Genomic DNA, 27,077 nt, shown 5'->3' with positions numbered 1-27,077 from the left:
CTAGGTGACCTACAAAGTCCCTTCCAACTCTGTTAATCTGTTATCTGTATCCAATCCAGAAATTGCAAAGAAATTCAGTTAGTTAAGATCAGAAAAAGAAAGGACAATCCATGTTGTACTATAAATATTACTTCTTGAATGTTAATCTTCCTGAATGCTATTTTTATTACTTCGAAATGATATGGAGCTAGCAACATCATTTGCTAAAGAAGAAAACTGCTTCTTCGGTGAAATCTAGTATGGATTGGGTTTTGAGTCCCATTCTGAAGAGCTTATTCCCTGAATAACCTGAAGAGCTTATTCCCACATTATTCAAAGGCTCAGCTAGCAGGAAATATTTGCAGCACTTTTTGACTGAACCGGGAGTTGGCAAAACAGGAACAAAGCTTACAGAGAACTCACAACTCTCAGCATTGCAAATATGTTCCCATTTCCAGATAAATGGGCGCAGAATCAGAAAGTCACCAGCTTTGCAAATATGGAAGCCTTTCCTAACTTGATTTAACACTTCCAACTCTCCCAAGTTAAGTAAAAACAAAGAAACAAACAATAACAACCATATATTACTTAAACCTTTCCTGGGAAAAGTGAGTGTTATTTTAATTCTGTGTTGTGCATATTCCTTTGGGTTTTGTAACAGTGTATGTAAGCCCTAAAACCCATTAAAATTTGTAATTATAAAATACTTAATTACAATATAAAAACTATTACAGTTCTTAATATGGAAACAGCTAGCAGAAAGATGATCTGGCCTAAAATCTCTTTAATTATGATAAGCCGACTATACTAAGAATGATCAAGTCTTGCTGCAACCTTCTTCTAATATCTGTATTATTTTAAATATTTCCAGCAATCATTATTTGCATACCATATACAGCATTTGAAAATGCAAAATAGAAACAGGTGGAAGATATGTCTCTCCTGTTGTGAAAGCAGATGGAAGAAAAATATTCCCATTTTTCACTGAGACACGTTTGATTTATTATGACAAGGAGATTTACCCCAAAGTGATGTGGTACAGAAGATATAAGTTATAACAAACAGAAGCACAAGAACCATTCTAGGAGGATTGGCTGACATCTTTAAGTCTCCATTTCATGAATCAAGAAAGTGCTCTCTTTCCCAAACACCTCAATTATCCAGTGATTTTAGGAATCACAGAATACCAGCTACACTTAGATCTCTGTAAATAAATCTACCCATAAACTTGCCACTAGAATTACCCAGAATGTTAGCCAACATCCTTTTTGACATTAAACAATCCTTCTTTCAAGCAAGATTCATCTTGAAAGAGAATAGTCATTCCATCATTCTACCTGCGGCACATGTTTCCATACAGTTTTCCCAGCCTAGTGGTCTCTGGATTCTGGGACCATAACTCGCGGAATTCCTTGAGTGAATGTTCCTAAGGAAAGCTCCAATTATTATTATTTTTATTTGTCAATCGCTTACAAGATAATAGGTATAAGTATATACATAGTTATGAATACATGAAATGGATACATATAAGAAAAATAAAAGAAACAATAGGACAGGGATGGTAAGCACATTGCTGTGCTTATGCAGACCTCTTAGGAAAGGGGTGAGGTCAATAGTAGACAGTCTAAGGTTTCTGGGAATTGCAGTTCTTCCATGTCTCGTGTTGCTTGGTTAAACAAGGTTGGTTTGTGATATAGGTAGTCCTCGACTTATAACCATTCATTCTGTTCTGACCCAGATTCCCAAACACGACAAACCCTCTGACGTGAACCCAAAAGATTCCTTTATTCCTTTAGCCCCAGAAAAAAGTTTCTCTCGCAGGCTAGCAAGTCCGGCTGGCTGGAAGCTGAATAGTTGCCTACCACACCTATTCATTTCTGCCACCTGCCTTTTATCCCCAGAGATGGGGCTGCGCTAGCAGCGATAGCTCTTCCATCCCAAGGACCAGCTCCTAGATTTCCACTGCTCTCCTCTCCTCTGCCTTATGCACAGCCGTGCGTCAGGCACTGGACCCAGCTGTTCCTCCTCTTCTTCATCAGCCACCTCCAGATCTGGGGGTTGTCGACTCTCCATCTGAGGGCTGACAGATTGCCCAGGCTCCACTTCTGTCTCTCTCTCTCCAACAGCTCCATTCCCTCTTCCCCCTCAGAGCTCCCAGGTTGCCTTGATGCTGACCCTGACTCCCACGACTGTTCCTCCTCCTCTGATTCGACTGGTGGAGGGGCCGGCATCCAATAGGCATGGGGTCCCCAACCACCGGGCCGCGGACCGGTACTGGGCCGTGGAGCACTCTCTACCGGGCCGCAAAGAATTTTTTTTTTTTAAAAAAATGGCGGCTTTCTTCACCTTCGGTGAATGCTGCTGGGATCGGGGATCAAGGACACAAATGGAAGAAGGGGAGGGAGGAAGCAACCGAAGCCTGTCCTTCTCTCTAGGTCAGCTGTCTCAGTCGCTCTCTCGCTCCTCCACCAGCCCAGGAAGAAACTGCTTCAAAGAAGCCGGGGGGGGGCTTTTCCTGTCGCCGCAGCGCCTCCGAAGCGCCCATTTCTCCCCCACCCCCACCCCGCCCACCCGCCCGCCCGCGTGCGCGTGCGGGGGGTTCAACCCAGTGCTCCGTTCTGCCTGCCTGCCTGCCTGCCTTCGTTAATGGTTGAATCGGAACAGCTGGCTGAGTAAAAGAGGCGAATAGTTATTATTCTCAGCCGAAGCTGCTCCCAAACAACCAGAAACTAAGGCAGGCAGGCAGGCAGGCAGAACGGACACTGTGGATTGAAGCGGCGGGCGGGCGGGCGGGGTGGGGGTGGGGGTGAAACGGGCGCTTGAATAGCTGCGGCGACAGGAAAAGCCCCCACCCGCTTCTTTGAAGCAGTTTCTTCCTGGGCTGGTGGAGCAGCGAGAGAGCGGAGCCTCCTTCTCTTCTCTCCCCCGGTCCTTGCAAAAATTTTCTGCTTGAAACCGGTCCCTGGTACAAAAAAGGTTGGGGACCACTGCAATAGGCCACAACACATTCAGTGTCCATTCAAAGTTATACAATGGCACAAAAAATAGTGAATTATGACCATTTTTCACACTTACGATCATCGCAGCTTTCCCGTGATCACATGATCAATATTTGGATGCTTCCAACTGGTTCATATTTATGATAGTTGCAGTGTCTCAAGGTCATGTGATCACCTTTTGTGATCTTCCAACAAGCAAAGTCAATGGGGAAGCCAGATTCACTCAACAACTGTATTACCAATTGAACAACTGCAGCAATTTAGTTAGCAAGAAAGATCACAAAATGGGGCAATACTTACTTAACAAATGTTTCATTTAGCAACATAATTTTGGGCTCAATTGTGGTTGTAAGTCGAGGACTACCTCCTATAGAAGAAAGTAAACCAACTGCCTTTACTTTTTCTCCTTTCTCCTCAAATAAGAAAAAAAAAAATATTATTGGAGGATTCATACCCAATCTTTCAATAAAATCCCCAAGCTTACTGTAATGCAAACATAAACCTCACAACCCCACACATGCATTAACTGTTAGCAACATCTGAGCTGCAATTTACTTTCTACAATATGAATAAGTTACAATCGTTATTTTCTTTCAAGCCAAATCTTTCCAACTGAAGCATGATTTTAGAATTCACATGCACGGAAAACTATGTTTCCTTTCACAATCTAGTTCTGTTACAGATAAAAAGAGTTTGGCTCTTTTTAAAAATAAATAAATTGGGAATTATGATTAATGAAAGTGGAGTCCATTCCAATCCCCCACTTGCCATTTTATTTCAAATAACAAACAAAAATGTTCAGAAATAGATTAAAGTATTTGAAATACCATTTTTTTTAAAAAAAAATCTGCCATTATTATTAGCGTATCAGGCAAGTCCCTGACAATATTCTATAGAGTGAAGATCCTTCAAATCGCAACCTAAAACCCCTCCTCAAAAAAAAAGCCCCGATTCCTTGGGGATGTAATATTCAAAGGGACAAAAGGGTTCTACAGGCATTCCGAAACAAAAAAGAATTTTAGAAATTAAACAACTTTGAACTGAACTCAGAACAGAAGACAACTTGGCTGATGGAAATGTAGTATGATAGATTGTTAACAAGAATCAAGTGATACAGGGGAGTGCTATATGACGTATTACTTCTGCAACTATCTAAGACAGCTCGGTATATAATTTACTCAAGTGATTTTAGCATGAACTTTTGCTCTAGATAATTGAAATAAATTTGTGCCGTGATGGCACGGTGGTTAGAATGCAGTATTGCGGGCTAATTCTGCCAACTGCCAGAGTTTGATTCTCACCCGCTTAAGATTGACTCAGCCTTCCATCCTTCCAAGGTTGGTAAAATGAGGAGCCAGATTGTTGGGGTCAATAGGGTGACTCTGTAAACTGCTTAGAGAGGGCTGTAAAGCACTGTGAAGCACTGGTATGTAAGTCTAAGTGCTATTGCTATTTGATTAGCAAATTAGAGTTTCTTGTGTCACAATTTTGCCATCCAGTGGTCATCTGGATTTTTGTGGCTACAATGTGGTAGATTTGTCTGTAGCTGTAGTGCAAAAAATCCAGAGAAACTGAAGTTTGCACAATCAAGCTCAGCTTCAGAAAGAATTTGTCTCACATTTACCTAAATTCTTTACTTTTGAACCAATGCTTAAACTAGAAACGTTCATCCTTAGACATCAGCACTTCTCTGAATTTTGTGACACGACCCTTCATCACAAAAAAGGCACAATTCTCTACCTTATCAAAAATACATTTTTAAAAAGCAATGGATATTGATGGCAAAATATGTGTCAGTTAGGAGAGATGTACTATAAAAATGTGTACCTATATTTTCATGCAATTTTTCTTCTTTTCTTTAAAAATACCCTCCATCTGAAATGGATGTTTGGAAGCATTAACTGGAGAAAAATGAAGAACAGAGAACAATGAAACGGATAGATTAGTTGAAGATCAAAAACATCAGGTTACCAAGTTAGATATGGTTCAACTGAAGTCTGATGTGTAGGAAAGCAGCTGGCAGAGCTGTATAGAAATAGCACATCGCCCTTGCTGCTCTAATCTCCTTTATTTGTGCTAACAGTTACACTCACACTGTACACTGAACGAAACTCTCAAGTTCCATCCAGTTTCTACTTAGCTCTACAGACTATGCCTTTCAAGCTCAGGCAAGAAATCATCCAAAGCGCTTGTAAATCTGTGTGCTCTGGAGCCCTCTTGTGGGAGAATCCTGCACTGCACCATCATTTTAAACATTCATTCGCTTCTATTAATGGCTGATTATTCTATGAAATTAATTCTATTTACATTTATTCCCAGTTTTGTTGCTTTTAATTATCGAGGAGCCACTTGGGTTGCAATTCTTTTTGTTTTTAAGGAAGGGTTATTCTTTTGAACAGTTCAATAAACCTTCTCAGGTAAAGCTTGTGTGTAGGATCCAATCTGGATGGTTACCTGGACCACAGGTTTAGTCTTGAGAGCTTTCAGATTCACGCTAGAGCCCATGTTCAGGGAACTTTTCTCTACCACAGAAGGTACATGTAGCTCCCTGAGGATGGGCTCCAACCAGTGGTGGGATTAAAAAAAAATTACTGCTGTGCGCGTGGCTGGTGGGTGTAATGTGAGCGTGGCTTGGTGGGCATGGTGTGCCTTGGTGGGCGTGGCAGGGGAAGGTTATTGCAAAATCCCCATTCCCTCCCCATCCCACTAACCTGCTTTCCAGCTCCGTTCTCCTGTGCAGGGCAACAAAAGAAGATCCAGCCGATCAGCTGGGACTCAGGAGGCAGAGAAGAGATGGGGTTGGCGGGGCCAGTCAGAGGCGGTATTTGCCGGTTCTCCGAACTACTCAAAATTTCCACTATCGGTTCTCCAGAACTGGTCAGAACCTGCTGAATACCCACCTCTGGCTCCAGCATGAGTCCGAAAGCTCGCAAGGCTAAACTTCTGGTTTCAGTGACCAGCCGAAATTGGATCCTACAACATTATCCTGGAACATGTATATTTGCCTTCGTGAAAACCTTGTCTGTGTTGACTCTAAAGCCAAACAAAGCACAGAAATTACAGGTAGTCCTTGACTTACGACCACAATTGAGTCCAACATTTCTGTGGCTAAGGAGACATTAAGTTAGCTTTGCTCCATTTTACCTTTCTCGTTAAGTGAATCACTGCAGTTCTTCAGTTAGCGGTTGTTAAGTAAACCTGATTTCCCCATTGACTTTGCTTGTCAGGAGATTGCAAAAACATGACCCCGGGCCACTGCAGCCATCATAAATATGAGTCACTTGCCAAGCAACTGAATTTTGAACATGTGACAAGGATGCTCCAACAGCTGTTAGTATGAAAACCAGTCATAAGCACAAGTGGGATTCAGCCAGTTTGGGCCGGTTCGGGGGAACCGGATGTTAAATTTACATCTGGTTCACTGAACTGGTAGTTGAACCAACTGGCTAGCCCGACCCATCCTGCCCCCTCCCAGGAGTTTCCACATGGCCCATTTTGGATGCAGGTAAGTGCAGGGTCCATGCAGAGTCTCTGGGAGGGCGAAAAATAGGCCAGGAAGTTCCAGAAGTCTAAAAATGGGCCTGTCTCTGGCTTCCAGGGGGCCTCCAAAGCCCGGGGAGGCCATTTTCACTCTCCCAGAGGCCTGAGGGAAGCCTCCGGACTCTGGGGAAGGTGAAAAACAGCCCTCCCAGAAGTTCCAGTAGGCCACACCCACCAGCAATCAGGCGGAGAATTGGTTGTTGATTTTTGAATCCCACTCCTGGTGACTTTTTTCAGTGCCGTTGTAACTTTGAATGGTCACTAAACAAACTGTTTAGTTTGTCAAGGACTGCCTGTATACCATTCTTGGTACTCTGGTGTGAAATTCCTTGTTATTATTCAGTTAAGTAATACACACAACCTTCTGAGCACAACTCCTTGTATCTCACTAGCAGGAAATAGCACAATACCAAAGTGGTATAACTTGTTTTAAAAAGTGTATTTCTGTCAATCCTCCAAGGGAGGCAAGATCAGGAAACAGTCATCACTAAAAACACCACAGTACAACTCTACTGTGTTGATATAGGGTGTCACAAGAGAATCTTGAAAGACTGGGTTTCTCCTTTACCACAGTGGCTGCTTATTTTCTCAGAACAGAACAGAACAGAACAGAATAACAGAGTTGGGAGGGACCCTAGAGATCTTCTAGTCCATTCCTATCCTTGGGCAGGAAACTCTATACCATTTCAGACAAATGGTTGTCCAATCTCTTCTTTAAGACTTCTGGTGTTTGAGCATTCACAACTTCTGGAGGCAAGTTGTCCCACTGATTAATTGTTCTGACTGTCAGGTAATTTCTCCTTAGTTCTAGGTTGCTTCTCTCCTTGGTTAGTTTCCATTGCTTTTTGTCCTGCCTTCAGACAGGACAATAGGACAATATTTGGAGAATAGCTTGACTCCCTCTTATTTGGGGCAGCCCCTGATATATTGAAAGACTGCTATCATGTCACCCCCTAGTCTTTTCATAAGACTAGACATACCCAGTTCCTGCAACTGTTCTTTATATGTTTTAGCCTCCAGTCCCCTAATCATCTTTGTTGCTGTCCAAAACTGGATGCAGTATTCCAAGTGTGGCCATACCAAGACATTATAAAGTGGTATTAATACTTCACGTGATCTTGATTCTGTTCCTCTGTTTATGCAGCCTAGGACTGTGTCGGCTGTTTTTGGCAGCTGCAGCACACACCTGGCTCATATTTAAGTGAGACATACCCAATTACAGCAAAAAGTCAGGTGCGTGGGTTTTTTTAAGAGGACTTTTTATAAACTGTCTTGATTTTGTATTTCACTTAGGCCACTTTCATTATCCCATCTCAATAAGTCATGAAATCATGTACACCTTCCTTGCAGAACAGAAGATAGCTTATGCTCCTTAAAATGTAAAACACAGCTGCCTTTATAAAACATTGCCCAGAACAGGTTAGCCCAGAACAGAAGTGAGAACAGCTGTTGCTTGAAGACTGGAGATCATAATGACAGGAATAAATTTGCTTGAAGTAGAAATTCTGGCCAAAACAAATATGTGGAGATGCTGCAAATCACAGAATGGGAACAGGAACAATTGAGAGGAATGACGATTTTTAAGGAGCAGCTAAGTGATTTATTTCCATCAAGGTAGAAGAATTATTTGGTGGGAGAGACAGCCCTGGTCTAAACTCAAATGGGTAAGAAATCTAATGAGCTTTGTGAAGCTGCAAGATCTATGGGAGACATGTTGATGGAAACTGGCTGAAGCCAACACAATTAAGAGTATATCTGTCCAACATTTCTAATGAAAATGTGGTTTCTGAACAGTGATTCTGTGATAAATGTGGAAGAGGGAAAACAGCTTATAGTGCAGATGTGACAGATCTTTCTCCCGTACACAAATTTCAAGTTTTAAGACTCTAAACATACATTATCAAAATTTGGTGGCAAATTTTCAGCAGGGGAGTGGTATTTATTAGCCACTGCTTCTCATTTCAAAGCTTTCTCCTCCTGTTTTCCACAACACAACAACTCTCTATAGGAAGTCCTTGACTTACACCCATTGATTTAGTGACCATTCAAAATTACAACAGCACTGAAAAAAGTGACTTATGATTGTGACTAAGAGTATATAAATTGTCTTGAGTAAACACCATTCCAAAAGACCTTCACTTTCTTCCATGTATACTCCCTCTGTTGTGTATTTTCCCCTTGGTATACTTCTGAATTCTGACTTTGGTTTTGTACTGTAAATCAGTGGCCCCCAACCTTTTTTGTGCCACGGCCCGGTACCGGCATCACAAAATGATCCGCAGCCCGGTACCGGCATCAGCACGCATGGCAAGGCGAGCCGAGCGACCGGCCAGCCAGCCGTCCCCCGCTTCTCCCCGCCACCTTCAACTCCTCCTTTGTACCTTTGTCGATGGGCTTTGGGACAGCTTCGGGATGGTCGCTCGGCTCGCCTTGCCTTGGGTGCTGAAAGAATCCTCGCGCCTTAGTTTTGTTCGAAGCCGCCCCACCCCCTTCGATGAAACTAAGGCGCGAGGATTCCTTCAGGACCCAAACGCCGCTTTCCAACCGGAAAAGCTCACCGGAAGCACTTTCTCATCAAAACAAGATGGCGGCGCCCAGCAAACCAGCGGCCCAGTAGAAAATGTTCCACGGACCGGTACCGGTCCGGGGCCCGGTGGTTGGGGACCCCTGCTGTAAATTACATCTCGAGATTTGAAAAACTCTTGATGTTAATGAATACAGGTAGTCCTTGGCGTACAATAGTTCATTTAGTGACTGTTCAAAGTTACGGCGACACTGAAAAAAGTGACTTACGACCATTTTCACGGTGGTATGCTACCGGTTCAGCCCGGTTTGGGCAAACCGATTGCAAAAATCACTACGGTTAGCTGTCCCTTTTATGACCTTCTGACCAGCAAAGTCAATGGGGAAGCCAGTTTCAATTAACAACCATGTTACTAACTCAATAACAACAGTCATTCATTTAGCAGTCTGTGGCAAGGTCATAAAATGGGGCAAAAGTCACTTAACAGCTGCCTCGCTTAGCAACAGAAATGTCAGGCTCCGTTGTGGTTGTAAGTCTGAGGACTAGCTGTAATTTCTCCTTCATGCCCTTTTACCAAGGATTGCACCACGCCATCTTCAGCTGCTCTTTCTCTCCATCTTGGGAGCCTAATTTTCCACCTCTTCCATCTAAAAAACCCCTTTTATGCTTTCCTTCACAAGCCCTCCCCTCCCCCTTCAGAAAGTCACTTTTCCTTCCCTTTTCATTTCTTCTCACATCTACCAATCTGGCAAAAATGAGCCAAGCTTCTCACAACTTCTTTATTCCTAGAACGCCATCTCCAGCTTAGCAAAAATCCCCTTTCAAATTGTTCACATCCCTTGGGTGATTTAGCTTGTAGTCCTAGATTACATTAGTACCGCTTTGTTAGTATTCGTTTAGTACCACTTTAGAATGCCTTGGTAAAACCACACTTGGAATATTGCATTCAATTTGGTCACAATATACAGTATATAGAAATAGCACTTAGACTTATATACCGCTTTATAGTGCTTCACAGCCCTCTCTAAGCTGTTTTAAAGAGTCAGCCTCTTGCCCCCAACAATCTGGGTCTTCATTTTACCCACCTCATGGAATGGATGGAAGGCTGAGACAACCTTGAGCCTGGTGGGATTCGAACTGCCAAATTGCAGTAAGCTGGCAGGCTGCTGGAAGCGAAAACATGTGAAGAACATTTGCAGAATTGGGTATGCCTATTCTATTGAAAAGAAGGACCAGAGGTGACATGATAGCAGTGTTCCAATATGTAAAGAGATACCACAATGAAGAGGGGAATCAATTTATTTAACCAAAGCACCAGAAGGCAGAACGAGAAGCAATGGATGAAAACTAATCAAGCAGAAAACCAACCTAGAACTAAGGAGAAATTTCCTGACAATTACAATAACAATTAATGGCTTTGCCTTCAGAAGTTCTGGGTTCTTCACTAGAGGTTTTTAAGAAGAGATTGGACAATCATTTGTCCAGAATGGTATAGGGTCTCCAGCTTGTGCAGGGGGTAGGGTTGGACTAGAAGACCTCCAAGGTCCCTTCCAACTCTTTTATTCTATTATTATGAAGAAACTGAGGCCAGAGGAAGGAGAAAACTTCTGAGGAAGCACATAGATGTCAAAGACTATTGAAGGTTTACCACCATAACTACCCTGAATAATGAAGTAAACTTTCCCATCCTCAAAGGAGACATAAGCAAAATATAAAATATATAAAATATATTTCAACAATTATATTTGGTCCTGCTTTCAGATGTCCCTCTTCAGTCAAGCCCAAGTTGGATTAATGTTTATTTTACCTATCTCTCCTGCTTTTCAATTAATTATATTTTATTTTTGAATGTGAATTGTCCCAAATTCCTGGTGGGCAGCACGAGGAAAGATTTATACAAATCAATCCAGCCACGCGGTATGTGAAAAAATGTTACAAACAATAGCGAGTAAATGTCCTGCCTACACTGAAGGACCCGAAGAAGCCAATAAAATGTGAATTACTCACAGAAAAATGAAGACACATCAGGGCCTTGGAGAATCCAAAGCAATTTGAAGGCTACTAACAGAATAGCAACTATTCTACATGTATTTGCAATCAAAGAAAACCCTGATCGGCTAAGAAGGATCAGGTGATTCTTTAGCTCCATAAAATCACTACTGATTGGAGTTAAAGGGCCCTGGTCTCTTTCTGCAAGCTTTTGTATGGCCAAGAAGTTGTAGACCAGAGGTGCCCAACCTTGGCAACTTTAAGATGTGTGGACTTCAATTCCCAGAATCCCCCAGCCAGATGCCAAGCATCTGAATTTTGATCATGCAGATGCTGCAAAAGACATATGAAAACAGGTCGTCTCTTTATTCAGTACCATTGTCACTAAATAAACTGTTAAGTCAAGCACTCCCTGTATTTTAAAGCCATCGTTGATATCATTCAATATTGCATATTGGGTTCCATTAGATAATAAACCCAGAAATTAGGTGCCTATGTACAGTAAAAAGTTCTATCTTTTTTTAAATCTGAAAGTAAAATAAATTGATAAATTTGAAATATTTTAAGGCTACTCTTTTTATAGTAATGTTACTACTGGCCACAGACTCCCGTTATCACTGCATTTTTTAAAATACTGCCAAGGACCAAAAACTGGTCTTACAAAAAAAATAATAGTACAGGGAGTCATTGACTTATGACCATTCATTTAATGACAGTTCCAAGTTATAACAGCCTTAGAAAAGTTTCTTCTGACCCATTCTCAAAGTTACGACCGTCATACCATTGTTGCAGATTTGTGATTTTTGACCTTCCCAGTGGGTTCCCAACAAACAACAGCTAATCACTTAACAATTGTATGATTCACTTAAAGATGATAAGAATTGTTGTAAAATCATGTCTGGTCACATAGCTTGCTTAACAACCTCTTAGTGACCAAAATTCTTGTCCCAATTGTGGTCGTACATCAAGGACTACCTGTCTACTCCGATTTGTTTCTTTTCCATGAGCTTTGCTTCCATCCAGTGTTTTCAAATGTCACCTTTTTGTGTCTTCCATGGTTATCATACCTTAATTAGCAGTTCCATTCTCAGCAAAGGATGATCAAATGTAGAGGAAGAGAAAGCAAGATGTGACAGCGGAAGCTTCAGTTATCTAAGATATCTGCCTATTAGTGAAGATGGGGCTGTCCACCTCGAACTGGCTATAGTTTAGATACATTATATATGGCAGCATGGATGCTATATTCTTCCATTTGCAGTGGGCAAAACCAGAGATGGTATTCAGCAGGTTCTGACCAGTTCTGGAGAACCGGTAGTGGAAATTTTGAGTAGTTCGGAGAACCAGAAAATACCACCTCTGACTGGAGATTTTATAGTATCCTTCCCCTGCCACACCCACCAAGCCACACCCACAGAACTGGTAGTAAAAAAACACTGAATGCCACCACTGGACAAAACATGTTTCTTTGAAGCCAAGCTTTGAATCAGTTCTAGCCCTATTTAGAGACCGTTGAATAAATATCAGTAGAAAGATCGAGAAGTATCAATGTCTACCGGAAATGACTGAATAAGCCAAATAAGCTTTTGTTGCCTGGTTCACAAAGAAAGCTAAAGGACCTGTGTAATGCCAGAAGTAGTCCCTGGAAATTAGAATTCCCTCCTACGATTCTTCTGTTCATTATAAGGTTTCATAAAGTGAAAGGGGTCATTTTGAAGAGGTGCAGGCTAAACTGTCCAGAAAGATAACCCATTTTAGGGGTTCCACCAAAAACTCCGAAGGGGATTGCAGACAATTTATCTCTCCAACTCACTCATCCCAGTCAGAGAAAGGCAGATTGCATTAAACCCCACAGTGAAAAATATTATGGAGCTACTAAATGAAAATTCAGAGAAAACATAGTGTGTAATTAACGCACCTGGTTGGACGAAACAATTCTTCATCCAGGAACTCCCAGAAGACAATTAATCCAGCATGCATGCTGAACAAACAAGCTCCACACCAGGATCTCCTCAGGTGGTAATTACGGCAATCAAAATTAAGTAGCTAAGGGTGCACAGGGTTCGTCACAGTGAAAGCATTTTCACTTTTAGTTCTGGAGCATTTTTGTTTCCATTAGGATTGCTGAACTTTTGACTTTTCTGTCTATTATCCATGTCTTGGTTTTGCAGTTTTGGGTGGGTGGGTGGGAGATCCCATGAAAAATATGAGAAACCCAAAGAAGCTGGAACCAACTTTTATAATTATGGTTAATAGACCAGGCTTATTACTCTTGAAAGGGACGTGGTGGCTAAGATGCTGAGCTTTGTCGATCAGAAACTTCGGTGGTTCGAATCCCTAGCACTGTGTAACGGAGTGAGCTCTTGTTATTTGTCCCAGCTTCTGCCAACCTAGCAGTTCGAAAGCATGTAAAAAATGCAAGTAGAAAAATAGGAGCCACCTTTGGTGGGAAGGTAACAGCGTTCCGTGCACCTTCGGTGTTTAGTCATGACCATGGAGATGTCTTCGGACAACACTTGGCTCTTTGGCTTTGTAATGGAGATGAGCACCAACCCCTAGAGCCGGAAACGACTAGCACGTATGTGCAAGGGGAACTTTTACCTATTACTCTTGAATTAAAATTACTGGACCTCTGGGAAAGAACTGGAAGATTGTAGATGATTCAAAAAGCAAAGCCAATGAATGAAAAGCTGGTGAGTAGACCAGCTCTTCAGTTAATTTCTCTCCCAACAAGGGAGTGGTTTTGGTGGGTTTACAGCTCTGGCAGACAAGGAAATATTCGTCAAACTCAGCTTACAATTACAGAATGAAGCAAAATAATAGAATAAGAATTGGAAGGGACTATGGCCAGTCTTCCAGCCCAACCTTCTGCTGAAGCTGGAGACCCTGTTAACATTCTGGACAAATGATTGTCCACTAATGGAGCATCCACAACTTCTGGAGGCAAGTTGTTCCACTGGTTTATTGTTCTCACTGTTAGGAAATTTCTCCTTAGTTCTAGGTTGCTCCTCTCGTTTAGTTTTCATCCATTGTTTCAACATTTAAAAAAATTAACACTGGCCATGTTGAGGTATTTTGGAACAATGGTCCCAGAATTTTAATACTCTCTGCCTCTGTTTAAAAGGTGTTATGGAAGAGGAACAAATTTTATCTGACAAGGAGGCCGAGTTGAAAGTAGATTTAAAAATTGAAGGCAACAAGGATATGGAAAAAGATGTCACACTGGATACATGAAAAGAAACCAGATTACATCATAATAATTAAAAGTGATATGTGAATAATAAATAATTTTCTTACATTGGATTTTCAAGAGGCCCATTAAAGCTTTGAAAGGGTTTTGGGGGGTTTTTAGTTGGTTTTTTTTTTCGGGGAGAGGGACAAAAAATGATTTAAAAAACCCAGATTCTAGGGGGCAAGATCATTAGAAGTTAAAGGAAGCGATGTAAAGTTTATTTTATCAAGGTTAAAGTAATATGTTATCTCCAGTAACCCTTAATGGACCTTTATCAGGCCTGAAATAAGGTTTCAAGGATTTGTTTATAGCTGGGAAGGGATATAAGAAGATATCATTTGTTGTATTTTAAGAGAAAGTTACAAGTTACTAAAATTGTTTATACTTGTGATAAGAGTCACTTCTTTTTTTAATTATTTTTCTTTCTTTTCCATTTCTTTCCATTTTTTTCTTTTCTGCACCTTATTTTTTGTATTAAGTTTTTATTGTTGTAATCTTTAATAAAATCACTATCCAAAAAGACAAAAATGGAATGAGAAGTATTATCGTGAAACATTTCAAATTCTGCAAAATCATAATGCTAAGTCCTAAATCAATATGTACACAATGGCTAACTTAACACAGTAAGCTAAGATAAAACCCCTTTGTAGTTTAGCGGAATGGGCAATAAGAATGCGGCCCTACCACAGTTGGAAATTCCACTTCACTCAGCAGAAATTACTTGCAGCAGGCACAACTCGAGAATTACACTTTGAATTAAGTGCAACAAAGGTGTAAGGCACCTTTTTGCATAAAATAAATCCAGTGTTGTGCATGCTTGGGGTCTCAGTGTGATGCTTTGCACATCTAAGTAAAAATAAACACATACCCAGTTTGACCCAGTCACTACAGTTCACATTTGGTGCTCCATTACTGACACTAAGCAGATGTTTGTCAATCTGCATGTTTTGGAAATTTTCACAATTTTATTATATACGGTTTGGCATTAGCACCTGGACCCTGAAAGTCACCAACACTAACTATAACTTGAAGTTGGGGTCTTACATTTCAAGTTGAGCTCAATGCAAGGTTCTAAGTAAACCCTTTCAGCTACCCAGGAGAAAATCTGAAGTTCTCCAATACATGGTGATACCAGCCTTTCCCTCCAGAACTGGCCAAGGATTTACAGTTGTTGAAGTTCAGACCTTTGGAAGTCCCCAAGTTGTGGAAAGTTGGCATAAACTGCAATCTTGGCTTGGACAAACACACAACACACACACACGACATCAACTTCTAGGACACCCCAGCTGAAACAACAACATGTCATCTTTATTAAGGAATTCCCATGGTAATGTAACACAGAGTTTTTAAGAAAGAAAGAACACACTACTTGTTTTATGCCATTATTTTCCCCATCCAGAGAATGGTCAAATATCAGGGTTGTCTACACACATGATCATCTTAGCACTTACAGCTCCTTCACTCATGTTCACAAGCACAAAATCCAAGGTGTAAAATCCAGCTAGTATTAAATTCTACATAGTTTAATTATCTGCAATTATGATTTTTCTCTTCTTTTAGAGCATCAAGTCACTGCGGTAAATTAATTCCATATTCAGTGTCATTTTTTTTTTATGCATTTACATAGGACAGTCATTAAAAACAGACACACGGAGCAAGTGAGCTCCCACAGGAAACAACATGCTTACATAGCCTGCACTTTATAAAAAACTTTTTCTATTCCCCATCTCAAAGCACAAAGCAAAACAACGATTATGAACATGGAGGGGGGAGAGAGAGAGAGACAGAGAGAGAGAGGGAGAAGGAAGACTCTAGTGAATAGCAGAGAGCTGCATTCATTCCATACAACTGAAACAAACACGGTTGTTTGGAGGGTTTTGTTTTTTTTTTTTTTTTTTTTTACAAAAGAATGGTTCTCCCATTTTTCTAAAAAATGCTTAAATTCATTATTAAAGCACAAATGAAAAAAATAACATTAAAAATAGCTGAACACATATATATATATTACACTTACTAAATATTTTCTTAATAAAAGTGCAATCTCGTAAGTAAATTAAAAAAAATTAAGAAATCCATTTGAAATGGTCTGGAATTCATTGCCCGTAACAGCATGAACAAAAAGGAAAAAGGGCAGGTTAACTTCAAATTTCATACCTATCACACCATACATTTCAGCATCCAAATGGCAGGTTTTTTCCCACTCGGGCCTGAGCATTGGTGAATGTAGAGCAAAGATAGGAAGTGTCCATGGGATTATCTTCCTATGGCTGAATGTATGGAAGGGGAACACAAACACGGTGGATTATGCACAGCCCCCACTGCTCCACAGCTACCAGAACATTGGGAATCTACAAACAGATGTACTGTAGGCTTCACACGTGTTCCAGTAAATACGGTGGTACAGAGGTGAGCCCAGTCCGTACTGACAAGCTGAAAAAATATACAGTTCAGGGATCCAGAAGAGAACAGTAAAGTTGACTACATCTGTGGATATCAACTCAGGAACTGGGAAGAAATGCCATGGTCTGCTTGGTCTATGGCACGGAAGTGGTGACAGGAACAATGGCACGTTGGACTGGGCCACTTCTGATCTTAAGTTAGAGGAAAAAGGACTTCATGACCTATAATGAGGGAGTATCTGGGAATCTTAATATTTCATTGTGTAAAATACGTGCTGGGTAAAAATCTTAGGACATTTGGCCTTGAATGCAATCATATCCTTCATCCTCTTAGGTTTCAAGGGGCTTCTGGTCTAGCTTAGGGAAAGTAGAAACTTAAAATCTTGTTTTAGCAGTCGACCGGATTTAAGAATGGGGCTAAAAAAGCCCTTCCAAGACCTGCATCCAAGATTAAGTAAAGGCACAAATTAATCCCATACGTGTACACCAAGACTGCTATTTAAAAAAAGGAAGAAGTAAACAGTAAAGGAAGGATGTGACCAAATAATGACTCAACCAACCCAACAAGGTTGGGAAAAGGGGAGATTCTAAAGTCTTCACATGTTAACCTCCTAGAACAAGAGTCAGCAACCTGCGGCTCTAGAGCCGCATGTGGCTCTTTCATCCCTCTGCTGTGGCTCCATCGCTGATCGGCTCCACAATTGATAGGGCTTTCGGTTAGGACAGGTAGAGGAAAAAGGATGCTGCACCAGGAGGAGACTCTATGGTGGCGGAAGCGGACTTCGGTTGGCTCCAGAATTGAACAGGGGGCTTCCAGTTAGGACCTTTGTGGCTCTTTTGAGTATTTAAAGTTGCCAACCCCTGTCCTAGAAGGTTTAATGGAAGCGGTCATATTTCTATATGCTCGGAGCAGGTAAAGATTGTGAATTATGTCAGTTCCTGTATGGGCTACATACAATTGGAACTTGCAAAATTTATGCAATATGCAGATTTGGATTCTATCATGGGATCGGAACAAGAGGAGCATCCACTTCACTGGACCAATAATAAATATGAATTAAGAGGCCTCTGTGCACTTAGATGAACACTTCTAATCCACCCACATTCAGGCCTTTGCACATATATTTAAAAGAAGGATGAATCAGGGGAAGTTGGCAGTGGTGTTAGCTTGTTAGGAATACGCTGCCTTCTGTTAGCGCAAGGGATTTAAAGATCAGTGACTGGACACTGCAGTTTAGAGTCGGTGCCAAGTGCATACCTGTCCAAAGTAGAAGCATTTTACTTTTCAACCCCAAACAATGCAGAGTTTTAGAACCTCTCTAGGTCAAGAAAACCTAAAAGTTCAATGCTTTAGTTATTCTGTGTTTTGAGCCAAGGAAAAATTAGATGAGCAAGATTGTAGCTGAAGAATGACACCTATTCTCTCCCCTCAGCAGTTCCAAGTAATATAGTCCACTGGCTCGCCTTCCTAGAAACTTCTGTCTCTCACCTCAGCTGTCCTCCATGTCTAGCAAGGAGCATCGCCTCAGCTTCCTCATTATGTCCACTGCCAACCTTCCTTTACTACCCTGGGGTGGCAAACCCCTTAGCTTCTTCTGCAGGCCCACCAACATCACTTGCACCCAGGCCAAAGCAATTACAATTTGTTCAGTATGCAGATCAGAACATCTCTATTTCATTCCACAGGTGGACCAAAACATTCCAAAGGGTGCATGGTTTGATTCAGGCACTGGTTCCCTCAAACCTTCAAGCACAGAACCGCTGTTCCACACAAAGGGTAGCACAACCCTAACTCCAAAGCTAATCCAGATACATTGCGATCAAAAAACAGCAAGGATTTCTATTTGCCACACCGGGTTCCATCCATTTTTTTTTTTCTTGCACCAAGGCATTCCAGCAATCTGAACCTACATGTCCCTCCCATATCTCAGTTTTCATTCAGTCAAGACCCCCATCTCTCTCAAGACTACACTAGCAATAACATTTAGGCTTATATCCTGCTCCATAGCACTTCACAACACTCCCTAGGCAGTTTACCCATAGGAATAGTACTATTAGTAGAAAGACTGAGCTCCTGAAGGGCGATGCTGTAGTAGACTTAAGAGTCCCAGCTATGAAACAATTGTGTTGTTAGAATATAAGAAGCAGCAAGCCATGGTCACAGTCAAACTCCACAGCTGGCCCTCTTATTTTGAGATAGTGTCAAGAATGGATGGATGCCTTCTTTTTTCAATACAATGCACTTTTTTAAAGTGCAGGAAGTAATTTAGAAGATGCTCCCTGGCCAGTTCCCTTGTCTGAGCTCAAAATCCCTCAAAGAGTCTGTGGCGTGGGTTTTATAAGAACCTACTTCCACTAGAGATGGAAGGGTTTAAACAAGGGAGGGTCCACTTTATAGAGAATCAGGTAACTTTAGGGAAAATACAGTGGAGGATGTCTTTTAGAAGGTATACTTTAGATTCCAAAACTCAAAAGAACACATTGGAGAATCCCTGAAAGACTATATCATTTGGATGGCAAAATTCAAGGTTGGGTTGATGCAAGAAATGATCAGAATATGGTGGAGCTATGGGGACCCTAAACTCAAAGAAAATAAGAAAATGGAAAGATTCTCCCCATCCTAAAATAAGGCATCTCAAACAATGCAACAGGCAGGAACAAGTCCATAATCATATGCGTATACATACATACATATATAGAAGAAAACGAAGAATCCTTCAATTGCTTCAAGTGTGGAATAAAGGTATTAAATATCAAAATAAGATGGGATACATTCTCCACTCCACAATTACACCTTGACCTAGCAGCACAAAATCTTCCTCCCTCTAAATGGAAAGAAGGCCATCTGTGGGTTTGGATCTCGGATGGTTACCCCACGTTCTAAGTCCCATGATTGGTGACTTCCAGTTTTGGAAACGTCCAGTTTAAACCCTTCATTTCTCTTTTGCAGAATTGAAAACCCAACCTTAATAGATGAGGGATTGGGGGGGAGGCAGCTCACGGGAAATTCACTTTATCCTTCCTTTTAAAAGAAAATTAAAAATAAAAGAGGCAAAGCAAAGAAAGGATGATGCTCATGGTCACGCCAACTACAAGTTCTACAACGTCAATGTTTATCTCTTTTAAAAGCAGAAAGGAGTGTGGAGGAAGGGAGAAGTGAGGAGGTTTTGTGAAGAGATGGGGGAGGGAAATGGTTAACAATAAAAGGAAAGGGGAGGGGGAGAGAGACAGAGAGAGAGAGAAAGAGAGAGAGAGAGACTATGGCCTCATCCACTGCTTATCCACAGTAACCATCACAGGCTCTAAAAGAATTTTAAAAAGGTCTTTTCAAGTGCCCCCACCCACCAAGTGGACTTTTGCTCCCCCGATGTCGTTTTTAACCCAAGCTGGTGATGTTGGCGCGGCCCCCAGGGGGTGCAACTATGCGCTGCGTAGTACGCCGTGGGATATTATCGTCGATTTGCGCACCTACGAGTTGGAAAGAGGGAGAGAGACAGAAGCATAGTGAGAAACTGAAGATGTACACATATGTATAACATGAGCAATTCTACTATGATTTCAAAGTCTAAAGCAGAGGTCTCCAAACTTGGCAACTTTAAGACTTGTGGACTTCTAACTCCCAGAATTCTCCAGCCAGCATATGCTGGCTGGAGAATTCTGGGAGTTAGAAGTCCACAAGTCTTAAAGTTGCCAAGTTTGGAGACCTCTGGTCTAAAGTGTTGACTGGTGAATTTGACTTATCAATGCAGGTAGTCCTTGATTTATAACACTTCACTTAGTGACTGTTCAAAATTACAGCAGCACTGAAAAAAATTGACTTAGGACCGTTTCTCACACTTATGACCATTGCAGCATCCCCCATGGTCACCTGATTTACACTCGGATGCTTGACAACTGATTCACATTTACGGCCGTTGCAGTGTCCCAAAGGTCGTGTGATTTCCCCTTTTTGCGACCTTCTGACAAGCAAAGTCCATGGGGAAGCCAGATTCACTTAACAACTGTTGTGACTGATTCGAGAACCGCAGTGGTCCACTTAACAACTGGGGTGAGAAAAGTCGTAAAATGGGGACAAAGTCACTTGACAAATGCTTCACTTGGCAACATAAATGTTGGGTTCAAGTGTGGTCATAACTCAAGGGTAATTTCATCTGGGACTTGCTCTGTATCTCCAACTTTTCTTGTTCCATGGCAGCGGTGGCAGAGAGGGACGGTATGGTTTCGTGCACGGAACGTAATGCCGTACATCGGGGTCTCCAACCTTGGCAAATTGAAGACTTGTGGTCTTCAACTCCCAGTGGAGGAAACTGGGGAAGGACAAAGTCCAGCTGGGCAGAGCAGGGAAGAGGTAGAACAAGGGAGATGGAGTTCAGAGGAAGACCCAGGCTCACCCCCTCTTCATCCTAGGGCATGCAGGGAGGAATGATAAAGAGAGAAACGTGGGTTGTGTAGCTTATGGGGGAGAAAAGGGCCCTGATTCCCTTCATTAGCCACACCTGGGAAGGGAGTTTAAAAGAGATGCATGTTGAGTGCGGCGTCTGCTGGGAACAAACGTGTTGATGTTGGTTATCTGAGTTCCTGGCGTCCTCCCAACCGTGTTGAATTACTATCATTCCTTCACATCTGGAATTCCTTCTCTTGCCCTGCCGGACTAATTACCTCATCTTGCCTTGATTGGACTTACGGTTACAGTTTTTGTTGACCCCTTTTTGGACTTGATTCTCTGCAGTCAAAGGTTCTTCCTAGGAGAGCTTTTCTCCAGCCAGAAGGTAACCAGGACATTGGGGGCAAAGTTGGGGCTAATAAAGGGACTCCTACTGATTATCTGTGTTGCCGTTGTGCCACGCCCCGGGTCACTACAATGGGCCACGGACTAGTACCAGTCCATAGCTGTCCTGGAAGGGTGAAGTGGGAAGACCCCATATGAAGGCTGGCTTGGTCTGCATGGCATGGGCCAGGGGAATCCTTACTGGTTTCTTCTTATTCTGCACTTTTTAAAATCCGACCAGAAAGTAACATACATCCGCATTAATAGTTTAAGTTTCCAAGGCATTTAGACTTAGACTGTCTTCTCCTATCATATTCAAGAGTGATGTAATCTCATTAAAAGTATTCAAAGATTATTACACTGGCCATAGAATCTGTACTGTGATGGCTGTTCAGTTATTTTTTTTTTTCCGGTGGCTCATCACCATTATCTTCCTCCTCCTCTGTAAACTAAACCATACAGGTAGTCCTCGACTTACGACCATTCATTTAGTGACCATTTGAAGTTACCAAGCACTGTTGCAGCGATCCTCAGCGTCACATGATCAAAATTCAAATGCTTGGCCACTGGCTCCTATTTATGACAACTGCAATGTGCCGGGATCGCGGGATCCTCTTTTGCAAACCTACTGGCAAGCGGAGTAGCCAGGTTCCCTTAACAACCATTGTTACTAACCTAACAACTGCAGTGATTCGCTTAACAACAGTGGCAAGAAAGATTGTAAAATGGGGCAAAGACCCAGAAATGTTGGGCTCAGTTGTGGTCTTAAGTCCTAAGTCTCTAAGACCACAAAACTCACTTAACAACTCTTTTGCTTAGTCAGAGATATACCTAATAATATATGTGATTACAGCAGTAAGCAGTTTTTCCTGAAGATGGAAAAACATAGAAATTCCCAATAATAATAAAGATATGGACATGCACGGAGATGGACAACTTAATCTGGGAAATGAAAGACAAAGACGAGATAGAATACTATGAAGCAGGGCTCCTCAAACTTGACAGCTTTAAGACTTGTGGACTTCAACTCCCAGAATTTCTCCTCCAGTCATGTTAGCTCAGGAATTCTGGGAGTTGAAGTTCACATGTCTTAAACTTGTCACGTTTGAAGACCCTTGCTATAAAGTATGGGATAAATTCTATCAATGGCGGGGGAAAAAGGAAGGATCTAAAATCAAAAGAGAATAAAGGATGGCAGAACGGAGGACTAAAATTGGGAAATACCATAGAAATGTACAGCTGTATAAATGTATTTAAAATATGTATCTTATGCCATAATATGTATGACAACCAGGATTGTCGGGATTGTTACACCATGTCCAATGTTTTTAATACTTAATAAAGTTTTGTTTATTTTTTTTTTTTTAAAAAAAACCAACTCTCTTGCTTAGCAATGGAACATTTGGGCTCAATTGTAAATCGTTGTATGTCGAGGATTACCTGTATAGCTTAATGTCGTTCCATTATTCTGAATCGTTATCAGTCCGTAATTCTGGAAAGTGCAGTTTGGAGATGCTGAGGTATCTCGCAGAGATCTCCATTCCAGCAACCCAAAACGTGTCCCAGGGGATGATAAACCAGCTACACTGAGCCCTGCTATCCGTATTTACTCCTACCGCACTGAACCAGAGCTAGTAAGCAGAATTCCCTTACACCCTCCCTCTTCCTTTCCCCTCCCAGAATGCCAGTCAAATAAAGCAAAGACCCCATTACAAGAGTTTAGCCTCATACCCGACAAGCTAAATCCAGACTGGTGCAAATTCCTCACAGGGGGAGCCTGCTGTTTTGCTGGGGAAGTCTTGGCGGAGGAAGCTGGCGTGACCGTTTTTGGTGTCACCGACACTTCACAAACAGGGCCATCATACAAACCGCGTGGGACACCCCTCAATTCAGCCAGCTTGGGGGAAAAGAGAGGAAGAAAAAGAGTGAGAAATATCTGGCAATATAGGAATAAATAACCCAGTTGCTTTTGCTTGCATCCTATGCATCTTCCTACCTTCTCAAGTTGAAGTCCACAGGTCTAAAAGTCGATAAGTTGGACACCTGGCTGGGGAATTCTGGGAGCTGAAATCCGCAAGTCTTAAATGTTGCCATGGTTGGAACACCACCCATCCCCATTTTTAAGTATTTCTGCTTAAAAGGTAAAGGTTCCCCTCACACATACATGCTAGTCGTTCCTGGCTCTAGGGAGCGGTGCTCATCTCCGTTACAAAGCCGAAGAGCCAGCGCTGTCCGAAGACATCTCCGTGGTCATGAGGCCAACATGACTAAATGCCAAAGGCACATAGAACGCTGTTACCTTCCCACCAAAGGGGTCCCTATTTTTCTACTTGCATTTTTTTACGTGCTTTCGAACAGCTAGGTTGGCAGAAGCTGGGACAAGTAATGGGAGCTCACTCTATTACATGGCGCTAGGGATTCGAACCGCCACACTGCCAACCTTTCTGATCGACAAGTTCAGCGTCTTAGTCACTGATTATTTCTGCTTATGATCTCCTTAATACAGTTAAAACAACACCTTTAGCAGACAATCACAGGCTACCTCAGTCTTCTGCTCTCCTAAACCCATATGCTTTTGAGTCCACCAATAACTGGTGGAAGAACATCAGAAGTGTACCAGACCTCTTGCAAATGTTGGCCTGTGGGGACATTTGCCCCAAGGAGACAGACCTGGCACTATCCAATGAAATTTAAGGAAACTTCAAATACTCTGACAGGGACTTTGTACAAAGCACATTTGCTAACAGATTCCAAATCAGAAGCATCAAAAGAATACATGGAAGAATAAATGCGGTCCTGGACTGCAAGACAGAATTATTATTTTTTCTATCAAGAACTGCATCACTCTATCTCATTAAATGTGACTACATGGGTACAGAGAAGCAGGCTGCATATTTTGAGATATTAACTAATATTTTGTCAAGAAACTCAGCCAGCCTGCAGATTGGAAATTTAAGATCAGTCCAAACTCATAATTCTTGGCTATATTTCCATACATTTCCAACCATCTGATCAAAAGGATCCAAAAGTTTCCAACAAAACAATCTGCTAATCTTCAAGATGTGCCCAACTGTTAGATTCTCCTTTGAACAGACCGGTTTTATATTTATTTTATAATTTTCAAGACCAGATCCATAAAGATGGGGATGATTCAAGCTACTTACCCTGCTTCTTGCTTTGATACGTTTGTAAACGAAGTCAGGGAAAGGTTTCCTAGGAATATATCGGCCGGACCCCTCAGTTACGTGGAGATTACCATCCTCCAGTACAATTTTTCCTTGGCTGATAACCACTAAAGGAGACCCACGACACTCCATACCTTCGAAGATATTATACTCCACATTCTGGAAGAAAGAGACAAGTCCACAGTTGATGAGAATCCGGCTCAAGGAAAATTGAGATGCTACTCCCCAAAGTAATGCATCCTTGAAATTTCATCTCTGGAATTAGCTGATACTTCCTAGACTTGTGGGGTCCTTGGTGGTCTCTGAGCTTGAGGGTTTTCTTGCAGTCATTTTATGACCAGACCAAGTAACATTATCGTCGCTGATGATGTTACCTATGAAACATGCTGTACATGTACATGTCCCTTGATGCTGTACATGTCTATGATGACCCAGGGCATGGCATAAAAGCAACAAAGTCGCAAAAGTAGGTAAAGTCCCTTTAATTCCTCCAACTTGGCCCCCAATGTCCAATTATCATCGGCTGGAGAAAAAACTCTCCCAAGAACAGTTTTTAAAGGGAAGAAATTCAGTCCGAACCCAAAGTACATATAAATTATAAATAAAAACCGACACAAACCACAGCTGCAGCAATTAACGAGACAGAGCAGGATAAGGAATTGCAGACTTCAAAAGATAACGAAACACACACATTTGGGAGGACGCCAGGACCCAGATAAATCTTGACAAATAATGATAATGCACGCTTTGCTTCCACAGCAAGGTGCTGTGCGCAAACGCCCTTTTAAATCCTGTTTTCCCAGCTGCAGCTAAGGAAGGTAATCAGGGCCCTTTTCTCCCCTGTAACTCATGTTGCTCCCTTCTCTGTTCCTCCCTGCGTGCCCTAGGATGAAGAGGGGGTGGGCCTGGATCTTCCTCTGAATGCCCAGTCGGATTGTGCCCTTCCCCAGTTTTCTTCATAGCCACCGGAGCCACACTCCCACTCCCTGTCAGCTACTCAGAATCAGACTCCAACAGGGGCATGACAATGTCCCTTGATCAGGTATAGTAATCAAGGCAGATGATGTTCCATAGGGCAGGTGCAGCCATTGGAAAATTGTCATTCCCAGATCCTGCAAGATTATTCCACTACAGCAACTAGACCTGGAGTGAGCCAAGCCTACCAGAACTTATCAGAAGGGCAGAAACAGAACTCCAATGAGATACAAATAGTCCTCGGCTCACAACCATTCAACAGTACTGAAAACAATGACTTCCACTTGCACTTACTTATGTTGATTCTGTAAAAATGCTTAGAGGGCTGTAAAACACTATAAAGTGATACATAAGTCTAAGTGCTATTGCTAATGTGACCTTACAAGCTGGCTTCCAAAAAGCAAAGTTAAGGAGGAAAGGCGGATTTGCTTAACAATTACCTGAATGCTAACGTCTACGGTGGGTTGCCTTCTTTAGCAACAGAAATCCACGTCCCATATACTTCAGGTAGCTCTTGACTTACAACTGTGATTGTAAGTCAAGGACTATGTCATGCCCCTGGTGGAGACTGACTGTGAGGGAGAGGAGGAACAGGCTGGGGAAGGGCAAAGGCCGGCTGGGTAGTCAGAGGATCCAAGCCCATCCCCTCTCCATCCTAGGGCACGCAGGGAGGAGAGCATAAGGGTGATATGTGGTCTACGGGGGAGGAGAGGGCTTTGATTCTCTTCGTGGGCTGCAGCTGTGACAACAGGAAGGACATGTGTATGGGTGAACACTGGAAACAAAGCGGGGAAATATCTCTAGTTAATTGTTCCTCTCTTGAGTTTGGTGTCCTTCCCAGTGTGTGTTCTGATATTTGTGGACATCTTCAAGCCCTTATCTTGCCTGGTTTTTGCTATTTATAATTTAAACGGCATTTCCTCCTTCTTGTAACTGCTTGTGTGGGAGTTTTTTTGTCTCCAGTCAAGGATATTTGGAGCTTGGAAGCAAAGTGAAGGAATAAAAGGGGCTTCACCTGTTTTTTGTGACTGTGTTTATTTTGTATTCCATCTGAGTCATCACAAACTACCTGTAACATTTTTTTATTACACAACCAGACACTGATTTTCAGGGCTTAAAGTTCATTTTGCAAATGAGACAGCCAAGATACCGTTGTATCTTCCTTCAGGAACTTTCCAGGTTGAAGCTTTCCTCCTCCACACTGCGAAAGTGGTCGGAACACATCAGAGTGAACCCCAACTAGCTCTTGACATCTTCCTTTGCAATCTTCTCCAATTTGTGTTCTCCAGGATAGGTTACATCTGCCAACCCCCAAGTCTTAATTCAGCAAACAGGTCCCAGAATCTAATTGACTGGATTTCTTTCTAAGGAAGTTTGGATAAGGCAGGGTTTTTTTTGTACCTCACTATCTCTACACCCTGAACTTTTTTTGGAAAACAAACTTCAAAGAAAAATTGGCCAGTTTATTACTTTGGATGAATTTTTTTTTA

At 42.0% G+C, this 27,077-nt stretch overlaps 1 protein-coding gene across 3 annotated transcripts in view; it reads right to left on the bottom strand.

Annotated features, from left to right (window-relative positions):
* Window positions 1-15,679: 15,679 nt before the first annotated feature.
* DPYSL2 (dihydropyrimidinase like 2) overlaps window positions 15,680-27,077 on the bottom strand; it is an 81,285-nt gene continuing 69,887 nt past the window's right edge. For all 3 annotated transcript variants that reach the window (XM_026671326.2, XM_026671327.2, XM_087969947.1), the window contains exons 12-14: window positions 24,592-24,771; window positions 23,159-23,324; window positions 15,680-20,127 (exon numbers count right to left, since the gene is read on the bottom strand). In XM_026671326.2, coding sequence (XP_026527111.1) covers window positions 20,036-20,127; window positions 23,159-23,324; window positions 24,592-24,771 — 438 coding nt within the window. In that variant the 3' untranslated portion in view covers window positions 15,680-20,035. The remainder of the gene's footprint in view (window positions 20,128-23,158; window positions 23,325-24,591; window positions 24,772-27,077) is intronic.

The sequence above is a fragment of the Notechis scutatus genome, chromosome 7 (assembly GCF_049901735.1).
Source record: "Notechis scutatus isolate UNSWTSFEM ecotype Mainland chromosome 7, rNotScu1.2, whole genome shotgun sequence".
NCBI classification, from domain to species: domain Eukaryota; kingdom Metazoa; phylum Chordata; class Lepidosauria; order Squamata; family Elapidae; genus Notechis; species Notechis scutatus.
This window is presented reverse-complemented; position numbering and strand designations above follow the sequence as displayed.